We start from the raw sequence: 12203 nt of genomic DNA, 5'->3' as shown, positions 1-12203 counted from the left end.
ATCCATGTCTAGACTCATTAATCCTTACTATACTCCACTGTTTGGGTCCCACCATTCTTCCTGACTTTATCTTATTTGACTGACCTTCGCTATTCTCTCTGTGTATTCTCTTGTTACATAAACTATCCTTTGAAGCATTCAAACATGTTCTACCACCTGCAAATTGAATTACGGGCACTAGTGTTGATTAACTTGAGGGGAGGAGAGCATACGGGGTCTGAGAGAGAGGTGTGTTTTGGACATCTGATAGCTTGTTTTCAAACTATTCCTATTTGTCAGTTTTGTATGTTTTGGGAGTGGGTATTGTAAATGTATATACTATATAAGATTGTGCACCACGGATTGAAGTGGCAGTCTCCTGAGAATCTACCCTTAGGGTACTTCGTGGACAACTGTGCTTAGCTGCAGCTAATAAATCTGTTTTCTACGCCCAACCGAGTGTCTTGTGTCTCTGTTCGACAAGGCAGGTGAACCCGGAGATTATAGGTGTGCCCTGCGCCGCTTGGCCCATAAGGTCAGGTTCTCCTATTCCACTAAACATGCAAAGGGAGGAGGAGGGTCGGTGAGGAATCTGTGATTAGACAGAGTCTCTGGCAGAAAAAGCATCATCAAAGTTAATAACGTGTTCTTCTGATAGAGACTTCTAACCACAGATTCCTCACCTTGTGAATAGATACCAAAGCAGTACCTCCTGAGGTGGTGGGTCTGTGAAATGGGTCAACCCAGGAAATCCTGCTGGAAAGGTGGGACGCAATGCCCGTCCCGCCGGACCTGGCTGTTCAGGCAGTAGTGCTTCATGGACATATGGTGGGACACCCTCATATCAGCCTAGCAAATGTCCATGCTAGCACAGTCGTAGTAGCCTTTACCCTGGTGGAATACATGCGTTAGCGTTCTTCTTGGCAAGCCCATGGCAGATCTCAATGCATAATACAATGAAGATATGCTTATCTTCTGCACTTTTTAGCTCCAGAGAAACCAACAGTAAGTTGGTTGTCCAGTTGGTGATCCCTTGTCCGATCTATATAGAAAATAAGGGTCCTCTTAGGGCCACGCAGTGGAGCCATTCTTCCCCCTTGGGGAGGTGAGGTGGAGCATAGAAAGCCATCATGGTAAGAGAATGTCCTATGTGAAAGGGCATGACTACCTTCAGCAGGAATGCTGCTTTTTTCCGTAAGACAAGTTTATCTGGAAGAATGAAATGTATAGCTTCTCCACACACAAAGCCTGAAGTTCACTCACTTGCCTGGCAGATGTTATGGCGATAAGGAATGCCTTCTTGATGGCGAGTAGGCGGAGAGGACAGGTGAGGGCAAAACTAAGGTCCCACTGTGGCATTACAAAAGGTATTGGCAGGAAAATGTGGATCAGCACTTTTAAGAAATGCATGCCAATAGGAGATTTAAAAAGGGAGGGCTGATCTGGTAAACATATGAAAGCCAAAAGGGCCGAAAGACAGCCCTAACAGTTGCCTATGACAGGTCCTTGCTGGGCTAATGAGAGACAACTTTGCATTCAAGGGCTGGATGTTACGGGAGGGACACCAAACCACAAACTTCTCCTAGCGTCCTGCATAAACAGTTTTGTAGATGGATGCCTGGTGCCAAGATGATCCTAATCACTTTGGGAGGAAGATCAAAAGCCATCAACTGTCGTTGTTCAATCCCAACACATGGTGGTGTAGGTTGTGTAGGCTCGGGTGTGGAACCTGGTCGAGCTGCAGCAACAGGATGTCCCTTCATAGGGGCAGTCAGATCAGAGGACCAATGCTAATGGCCAGAAGGACTGGGTATCACACTCTCATCTCCCAGTCCAGGGTAACTAAGACAACTTTCTTGATCTTTTGCAGTGTTCTGGTTAAGAGAGGTTGGGGCAAAAATGCGTACAGCAGTCCTGAGCCACAGGTCATGTTAAAGGTATCTCAGAGAGAGAACCGCCTAAGGAACTCCAACCATTAAAAGGTTTTGGCATTGTATGTTCTCTGCGGTTGCGAAGGGATTGAAATAGGGTTCTTCCCACTGTTGGAAGATGCCCTGTGCCACCTGTGTGCAACTGCCATTCATAATCTACTAGGCACAGTCAGCTGAGTTTGTCTGACCTGGCATTTCAAGATCTCGCCAGGTGTTGGGTGACTAGAGAGATACCCTGAGCATTGGCAGAGGTGTAGAGCTTCCTAGATAAGGACCCATGACCTTGGGCAGCTCAGTTTGTTGCAGTACCATATGGTGGTCGTGTAATCTGTGAGCACCTGAACCTATTCCCCTTGATTGTCTGGAGGAATGCCTTCAGCATCAAAAGAATCAATCGCAACTCCCTCAAGCTGATTTAGAGGCCAGTTTCCACCAAAGAACAGAGTCCTCTAATATCCAACTCTCCCAGATGACCTCTCCAACTCATCACAAAGCATACATCACAACTGTGAGCCTGGGTGTGGAAGGGACAGGGGCCTGCCATCGGTCCACTTACAGTCGAGCAGCTACAACTGCAGGTCTTGCGCAGTCTCCTTCAACCATGGATGAATTCTGACAGGTTTCCTTGGTGGTAAGCCCACTGAGACTTCAGATCCCACTGCAGAGCCTGTATGTGTCAACTGGAGTGGTCCACAAGGATGCAGGAGGCAAAAATGCTCAGCAGCCTCAGAGTCACTCTCACTGAGACCCAGGTCAAGGGTCGAAATATCAGGATTATAGTCTGAGTACCCTGAACATTCGTTGAGATAGAGGGAAGGCTTGGAAGAGCACCATATCCAGGAGTCTAAGAAGAAGGGGAGCCATTGTGAAGGACTCAAGTGTGACGTTGGCACACTGATGGAGAAACACTAAAATGTCAACAGGCCAGCCATTGTTTGGAGGTGGCTCACGAATGTTTGACTAAATTTTGCAATGGCAACGCTACCTCAAATGGGAACCTGGATATACAATATTTGCAAAAAACAGTGGTTTTCATTGGCATCACTGAGCACCACAATGTTAATGTTGTCTGCAATAATGGCTGTAAACCCTTAAAGTTAACAAGAGAATAAAAAAGACCATCCTGGGAAAAGTGCAAGTATCATAGTACTTTATAAGATAGTGAAGTGAACATATAGAAAAGAGACAAATGCATCATGTCCCCAAGTGAAGGTGAACCACCTTATAACAATAATGCACAAACAATTCCAGGTATGAGAAAACAGTAAGTGTGTTCCAAAATAAAGTACTATGAATTTGTTAGTCCTTAGTTATAATGATCCTGAGCCTGTTCCTGAGTTAGGCTTGTTAGGTTTGTTGTACTTATAGCGTCAACGACATTTCAACCTTGTATAAAATGTAGGTTCTCATTACAATAACATTATTGTTTACATCTATTACTGCAGAGACAACTTACATTGTGATGCCTAATGATGTCAATGAGAACAAACAGTTTTTTGCAAATATTATGACCGTTTATGACAAACTCGCTTGCTGTAGACAGTCGACAAGGTATAGGAAGAGTGGTATACCCAACCTCAGTAGATAGGCTGCAAACACCACTGTAACCTTCGTGAACACCCAAGGTGCACTGGTAAGGCAAACGAGAAACACAAAGAATTGAAAAAGCTTGTGGACTACCCGAAACTACAGTTAACATCTGAGGATTTTAGGATGGATATTTGAAATTAGGCGTCCTGCAAATACAGTGCCACCATAGTATGCTGGGTCCAGGGCACACACTACTTTGGCAAGAGTGAACATTTTGAACATGTCCTTCGGGAGGAAGAAGTTTAGAGGGTGAAGATCGATGTTGGGGTGGTGGCCTCCACAGTTTTCTGCACCAGAACATAACAGGAATAATGGCCAATCCCAATCTCAGGTTTGGGCACCCTCTCTATTTGTCCCTTGGCCAAGAGAGCCTGAACCTCTCAGCAGAGTATGGACAGGTAGTCCTACAGGAAGTGTTCTTGTGTTAGAGGTATGTCTGGGTGACAGGATGGGGAGGGAAGGGATTTGGAGCAACCATTGATCAGATGTGATGCTGCTCCACCCAGGGAGGTAAAAGGTAATATGTCCTTCCACTGGGCAACTGTGAGCTACCGAGAGTAAATTAAAGTGGTTTTGGAGCAGCTGCAGGAGGTAATGCTGGGGTTAGGGAAGAGTGTTGTCACAAAGTGCCTGGACACGGTCTGCCTGATCCCTTACCTCTACCCTAAAAGAACTGAGAGGTTTGTTGGTGGTGAGGTCCGTATTGGTGCTGCCTCTGCTGGCATAACCTTCCAAAGCTTTAAAAGGAGAGAACTTGATGGGGGCAGCCAAACAGGCAGGTTTAGGCCTAGAGAACAAGCAATAGATTTGCTCTCTTTGAATATTCATAAATCCGAGTCCTCTTTTAGGTCCAAACAGACCAGAGCTGTCAAAGGGACTGTTGCACATCATTTGCGAAGCCAATGGAGCAAATCCAAGCAAGGCGCTGAAGCAACATGATGATTCCAATTGCCCTTCCAAGACAGTCAGTCGTGTCTGGGAATGACTGAATGGAATACTTCACCGCATCCTGACCATCCATGATGAGGCACTGCAAACTTGGATGAATGTCATCTGGGACATCTGGCAAGATATTCACCACTATGTCCCACAATGCATGTGAGTATATGCACAGGAGGCGAGATGTATTGATGGGTCTAAGTGCAAGGCTGGCAGAAGAAAACATTTTTGTTAAAATGTCTCTATTTGCTTTGCTTCTCTATAAGTGGTGCTGTTGGAATAGCATTTGGATTAAGGAGACTTGCGGACGCCTGCACCACCAAGCTCCGGATTTGAAGCTGGAGAAGAAAATCTGGATCTCAGGGAGCAAGCCTGTGCCACCTTGTTACTAGCCTATATACTGGTGGGCATGATCTTGGCTTTATTAATGAGAAGAAGAGATTCGCGATTTGTTTGCCAATGGTTAACCACCTTTGTCAAGACATTTCTCTTTCACCTCTGCAGTAGGCACAGTGAGGTATAACACGTCTGCCACACTTCTTATAACTGCTGCAAAAGAGGAGGACTCTGTCACCATAATTGTTTTCAGAGGAGATGAACCACTGTCTGGTGAGGAGTCCAAACCTCTAACATCCTGCAAGTACAGGAAATGGTTATCATCATAGAGGTGCCATAAATACTGTCATCATCATCATCATCATCATCCAGTTAATGTGAGGTTTCAGGGTATGCACAGGAGAATAGGTGATAAGGCTATGACCTCATGGGAGGAGGATTCCAAACTTCAAAGTTTGATAAAATGTTTGGGTCTCTGTCCGCATCAGTGACATCGGAATCAGCATTGAGAGCCTGGTTTGCCACATCAGCAGAGGTGCCGTAGGTGTTATTGGGTATGGTGCAGGAACTGAATTTGGTGGAGCTGGGCTCAGAGGAGGGACTGGCCTGAAAGTGTGGTTGAGGGAGCAGTTGGGGTTGGATCAGCCAGCAGTAACCCAACTTGAGGCCATCTTGGATTCTTAGGGCCTGACGGTGCTACAGAGGGATCTGGTTGGGCTCCCAATAAAGTGTCCAAGGCCTGCTTGAACTCACAGAGATTTTGAGGAGTCACAAATGGCCTGAGAAAGTCGAAGAGCATCAGGACATGTGTCTGAACTGGATCTGAAACAGAGGCCCACCCCTGTGGCAATGGAGGTGCCCAGGGTGTCACGCAACTCTAAGTAGCGGGAAGAGGGAGAACCATGTTTTGACCTCATGCTTTTTACTTTTCTTAGACTTATCTGAACTACGTGACTTCGACAATACTGCACCCTCGACTTTGACTGAGAACACACCTTCTTTGATTTCCTCCAAAGTTCCTAGATGGTAAGTTTTTTTTTTGGTTCCTGATGGCCTTTTTATTCATCTTGGTGCAGCAGTCGGAAGACACTGAGTCGTGACTGGAGTGGAGGCCCCAGAGACAGACATTTTAAGATGTCTGTCACCACCATATGACAGTTGCAGTCATGGCTTAAGCCCTGCAGTTTTAGGAGATATGATGCACAGTGAAAAAATCTCTGAGGGTACAAAACTATCAGTGTTGACAGGATTTGAGGACCTCTGGATCCACGTCAGACACGGTAAGAAAGGAGCTGAGGTCAGCAAGCGGGAGTGGCATATAGTTGTGCCAACAACACATCCAGGGTGGGTAGGATGTGTAGCCTCATTATGCCACCTACTGACGCGTGAGGGAATTGCTATTGAAAACTTTAGGATCCAGTCTTGTGCCTTGGGAAATTTAAAAAGTGAGAAATCTGCGATTAGAAGGCTCTATCAGAATGTAAGGTTTGATGGTTGTTACAGATTTATATTTGCCATTCGAGCTTCATCCATTAGACACATATTGCCACTGTTGGCACATAAGTCTTCTCTAACATGGCGATATTCTTAAATACTTTATGTGACTTTGTCTTTTTCTGCTCCATTTCACCTTTATATCTGGATTATAATGTTATAATGTTGCTCGAGTTCGAATATCTTAGTAAAAACCAGAAGACAAGAGGAGTTTGGAAAAACAGGAACAGTTTTGTTTAATGAAATAATTTGGCCAGGAGAACAGTTACAGGTTCGAGGTCTGAGAACTGTCTCAATTTACATTGGGTTTTTGGAAGTCTTTTATACATTTTCTCATCAAGTCATAAACTTATCCGGAATCCCATATAAGGTGAGGAATGTTGGTTGCTGCCTTAGAGTCACAAATTAATGGTCGAACATAACTACAGGTGGGGCTCAACCTTGCATGGACACAGTGTGGCCAGTGGTGAATGTGTCCAGATGTCTGGCGTGTGGAGCTCATTATCACTACAAGTGCTAAGTCCTGATTGGCTATGTGTTTATTAACTCATGTGGCAACTGACTTTATGGTGTTTTTCGAAGCGCATGTACCCCTATGGAACATGTGCGCTATATTTGGGGGCAATCTCCCCTGACCATTGTGATGTTGCTGCGCCTATCAGTGGGATTGATCAAGAGTTTCCTGCCCGCATTTTTGCCTGCCAGCTGCGCACCCTCTCACGTTTGACCTATCAATTAGTGATGCCAGGCTAGGTTGCAGGGCCTACCTGACTACTTACTTGCGTGTCGAGGTAGCTGTGGAGTTTGGGATGGGAGATTCTATTAATAAGGAAAATAGTTCATTTTTGTCGACAAATGCATCAATATCCATATTAACTTTAAGATAACCCATTTAAACCTATATGCATCCTCTGAGGTGAGCTCTTTTAGCCCAGGCTGTATTCAAAGCCTTGGATCCATACCAAAAGGCTTCCTTGCAGAGCTTGGAAGCGCGAGGATGTGAGAGGATGTGGCAAGTAAGTAGAGGGAAGCTTTTGTGTTAAAGTTGGATGAATGCTTGTAGTTGGAAAAAAGAGAAATCATTTTTGTTTCATTAAAGGCAATAGACCTAATGATAGATGTAAAAAAAATTATATATTCGAGTTACAATGCACTGTGTATGGCCTTTTTAATATAAAGCATAGTTGCTCCTGTGATGAGTCAATACTGTTTATCATCTCACCTTACAAATCCCTCAGCTTCTATATGGCATGTGTTGTAAAATATACATACATGCATTAGCTTAGGCTAGATAAATGCATCCTAGATAAATGCATCGTTAATATAGCCAGCATATTCTACAGATGCACAGGGTCACATGAACCTTTGGGGTGGTTTTAGCTTCTAGCCATTGGTGGGCTCCGAGGAAACAAATTACGAACCAGAACATTTAATATATGTGTTTTCGAATATAACGACGCATATCTTCGACATAATCAGTATACATTGTTCAAGACATAGAGGCACATTAGTGCCAGTTTCGATATATATTTACCATAAAATATAGGTCATCTAGTCTTGAAGGTTAACAACAGGCATAAACTGAAGGACTAAAAGGCTGGAAAACACGGACTGAAAAACAGAGTCAAATTCAGTTTTCAATTGATATAGCTCTAGGCCCAACCTGGTCAATATAGAACTTTTTCCATTCCAAAAGAATTTGACATGTCATACCTTTCCTGAATTCCAGTGGAAGATGACCGGCAGTGCAATATGTCCGAAGTCCTCTCCAGCCAGCAGATCTTCAGGGGACAGACCCATGGAGACATTTCCAGTTTTCTCGTGTTCTGGCACATGGTGTATTTTGAAATCATGAATCTGAAGATGAAATGAAATAGAAGCGAAGGGCGGTTATCCACTCAAAGTGCCTCAGGATGGTAACCTAAGTTAAAGCATTCACCATCTAAATGCTGCACGTGTAAATTATGAAATGTTACTAACACAACTTAACATTGTGGGTGAACACATATAATGAAGGTGTGGAGCTCTATTATAGATTACTATAATGTGAAACAGCCCAAAAAACAGGGTTAATAAATGCAACATATTTCATGCCCTAGAATACAGACCTATGTCTTGTGTAGCACAGCTCACTTTGTTGGTATGAGTATGGAGCCTGATTTAAAGTATGGGTGCTCCTTCACAAATGTTGTGGTTACCCTCTCCATCTACCCTTGTCCGCCCTCTCTATTTGGGATCAGACCGACTGCCATCTTTCCAATGAAGGGACCCATACTGGTTCCTCCATCCGTAAGCTTACTCCAACAGACAGCCGTCGTGCACCAAACTTGCAGTGCATTTCAAAGGAACTGCCATGATGTCAGTGAAAAAAATGTAAATGTGGCAGGTGGTAGTCTGCTAGGGCAGCAAACCTAATATCCTCCACCACTCTGACAGACGGTGGGCCCCTCATCAAACTTCAAATTATACCCATGGTCTTCTGCTTCTAGTGAAATAGAAAGGCTTAGGTGCTCAGCAGGTCAACACTTCTCTTAAATGAGTATTCCAAAATAAACTGGATTCTGATTATGTAAATTACATTAGGACCAGACAACAATGGCAATTTTAACTTAATACACATGTACTTATTTAATACAATCATTCAATCAATCAGTACTTGTTGAGCCTGTGAGGGTCTCAAGGCGCTGGGGGGGCAGGTCCGACTGTATGCTGTGGTTCATTTGAAGCGCCAGGTTTTGAGTTCCTTCCTGAATCGTGTCAGAGGCGGGGAGGGCCAGAGGTTGGGAGGCATGGTGTTCCATGATTTGGCAGCGGGGTAGAAAAAGTATTTTCCTTTGTTCTTGGTTTTGCGGATCCGAGAGATGGTGGCGTTGTGGAAAATTAGTACGGTTTTGGTAAACATTATCTGCGCCATCTTGCCTTTTCCCCTGATGCCCCACTTTTTGTCGTACGTACCCGCCATTTTAGGTGCCTCGATCAGAACCACCCTCTGCATGCCACTGACCCCCACTCACTGGCCACCCCGCTCTCACATGCCCTGGGTCATAAACCCCTCTTCAGCGCAGCTCTGCCTCGGAATCCCATCCTGTTCCCAGCGCGACACCTCCCTTCATTCCTTTCATGGTCCCAGGTCCTTTGATACAAACCCCCTTTCCTGTGTGCCCGTTTGTCTTCCTCGTTCCCAGGCCGCCACCTAGCTCTGCGGATACTGTTTATTGCCCCCCCCCGTACAGTAGGAAGCTTCCCCCATTAAAGGACCCTCGAGTTGATCAAAGCCCCCACCCTATGAGATCCGATCAACCCCCCCACATTCCGTGAATCGGCGGAATGTCCAGCTGCGCGATGATCATCACCTGTTGTGACCGGGGTGGGGACTTCAACTGTAAATGTGTGTGGGAACGGGCCTGAAGGGGAGATTCCGAGGATGTCCTTTCATACTTCAAAGCATTGCAAGAATGTGTTACCTGCAATAAAATTCGTAAACTGTGTATAAGAGGCCAGGCCTCAGAGATGCGGTTAGAGCACCTCGTGACGATACTGGCTGTCCGAACTGATGTGTTCTCCTCCGGAGAGAATAAACCTTGTTTCCTGCCTTCCAGTCTCCAGCGCCTGCCTCTTCATTGATTACTATTTTGTCGGTTAAAGAGGCGATACCGCCGGGCATATATTGATTGTCCCTGACCTGTTTTTACAATTGGCGTCCCAAGCGTGGGGCCCATCAGCGACACGTGGATCCAGTGGGAGAGGTCCTGACGACAGAGTGAACGACTGCAACGATCGGGAGAGCTCTTGCCCAATAGACCCTCGTCTGGCAGCCGATCATCCGAACTTCACTGGTTCCGAACAGACCTCTCTCGAGTGATCTACGGTCCTGACTGGGAACCATCAGGAGTGCCGCGAAGAATACGAGGAAAAGAGGACGATCGGGCGCTGGATTCGGAAGATAAGAAACTGTCCATACGGTCCGGGTAAGGTCGTGTAAACACGACGAATTGCGAAATGATTGTTTAATTGTTCGGAAAATACTAGTATTACTCTTTGTTGACTTGTTTGGAGATTCACTGTCTGCAAACGGAGAAACAACAGGCTCTCTCTCTTTGCAAACAGTGAAGGATAGGTAACGCAGCCAGCGTGCCTATCTTTCTCCCCCACTGATTGATTGTTTGTTCACGGATTGTTTTCGGGAGATTTCCCTCTCCCACACTGATTAATTGTTTTTGACCCAGAACTACTGTTCGCGGATTGTTTTCTGGAGATTCTTTGTCTGCAAACAGGAAAGAACAGGTTCCTCTTTGCAGATAGTGAAAGGGTAGAGGACGCAGACCTTTTGCGGGCCTACTTATTCTCCCCACTGATTGTTTATTGACTGTTTGATATTGGTTCATGAGGTATTCACTGCCTGCAAACAACGAAGAATAGAAATATTCTGTCTAGTCTTTGCACACAGTGATAAGATAGGCAGTGCTGACTTTTGTCCTCGTTGCGAGCCGTCATGTCTGTCTTCTCCCCACTGATTGGTAGTTGGTTCAGCCCGGACCGTTTATTAGAGGTGGACCATCTAGCTCCGCTGGAAGGCACCCCTAATAAAGACATGTTCACAAAGTATGGATTAGTTACCATAGCCTATAGTAAGCTGTGGCACAAGTATACCAAAGAAAATCAAGAGAAACAGTGGCCACTGATAGGATCCTTCGATCTTGATAAAATAGAAACGTTAGAAATAGCCCTTTGTAGTAATAAAACAACGCCTATTATGCTCGACAGTCTCGGTATGTGGCGCAAAGAAGCAATGCAACGAAAGAAAAGATACGAAGTCAGAGTAGGTAAAGAAACGCGACAGACAACCTTCCAATCATCTGGTAGGCATAAGGAAGGGATAGCGGCAACACGGTTCCAAGGAGTGAACGCAGGAAGGGAACGGTGTCAAGGGATATATCGACAGGACAACCCTAAGACACAACGACCCGAAAGTAATCCCCCGACACTACGCACAGGACGACCAGACTTAGGGCAAAACCAATGTGCTTTTTGTAAATATTCCGGGCACTGGAAAGCCCAATGCCCGACTCTACTGAACGAGGGTAAGAGCAGAGGGCCGACAGAAATAACAGGCCGGCAGAAAGGGAAAAGGCGTGAGACAAAGATGAATCAGACTGACACGGACAGACCAGATAGAACCACCACGTTTGATTATGCCCGATGGCACAGATTTCGCCAGACCGATTTCAGCGACATGTTTGAGTCCTCATAGATCGAACAACGCTAAGACGGGAAACCCAGTCTAGCTCTAAGTTACCCGGTGACGAACCCCGTACTACCGCTACTGTTCCCTAACACAAAAAGCCACCCTTTTCGGATAACCTACAGAAACAATACACAGAGTAGTCTCGGACAGATTAGTATACATTCCATTAATGAACTCAAACTTCGAGTGCAATGGGACTGATTACTCTCTGCTGCCCCCCCCCACTCTGTAAAAAAAGGAGCAATTACAGGCCCGCATAGACAACCCCCCATTACCCAGACATGCCTGTCCAAACAAAATACCTACCCCCACTCCGGAAGTTCCCGAAATGCCACAGGTCACCGGTCACGCCCACCCGGAAGGTGAAACACACAGCACGTGTGGGGCGGAGCCTGCTGACAGCCATCGATCGAATCGCCAGTGGGATGTCCAGGAGGCACCACGGGCCCGGCACGAAATGGCCTTCCCGTCCTCTTCTTCCTGGGGCGGCGTCCCCCGGGCCACGAGTAGGGAGGGGGAGGATGCAGATGACCCCCTCCCTCGTATCTCCTGGTCCGGCCATCACAAATACCTCCGCTGAAGAATTGGTACAGGGTGGGCTGGGAGGGAGAGGCGACGCGAACGGGCCTCTCCCACCTCCCCGGATAGGAGGTTTCCCAGCCCCGGCCCGGCGCCGAAGTCCTCCAGCC

General features: G+C 46.1%; 1 protein-coding gene across 1 annotated transcript in view; it reads right to left on the bottom strand.

The window, feature by feature from the left end:
* Positions 1-12203, bottom strand: part of LOC144754919 (microsomal triglyceride transfer protein-like) — a 529349-nt gene that overhangs the window by 412399 nt on the left and 104747 nt on the right. Inside the window, exon 4 of the mRNA XM_078643270.1 lies at positions 7983-8126. Coding sequence (XP_078499396.1) covers positions 7983-8126 — 144 coding nt within the window. The remainder of the gene's footprint in view (positions 1-7982; positions 8127-12203) is intronic.

Source organism: Lissotriton helveticus, chromosome 5_1 (assembly GCF_964261635.1).
Source record: "Lissotriton helveticus chromosome 5_1, aLisHel1.1, whole genome shotgun sequence".
Taxonomy (NCBI): domain Eukaryota; kingdom Metazoa; phylum Chordata; class Amphibia; order Caudata; family Salamandridae; genus Lissotriton; species Lissotriton helveticus.
The sequence above is the reverse complement of the archived record's forward strand: the minus strand, read 5'-3'. Positions and strand labels throughout refer to the sequence as shown.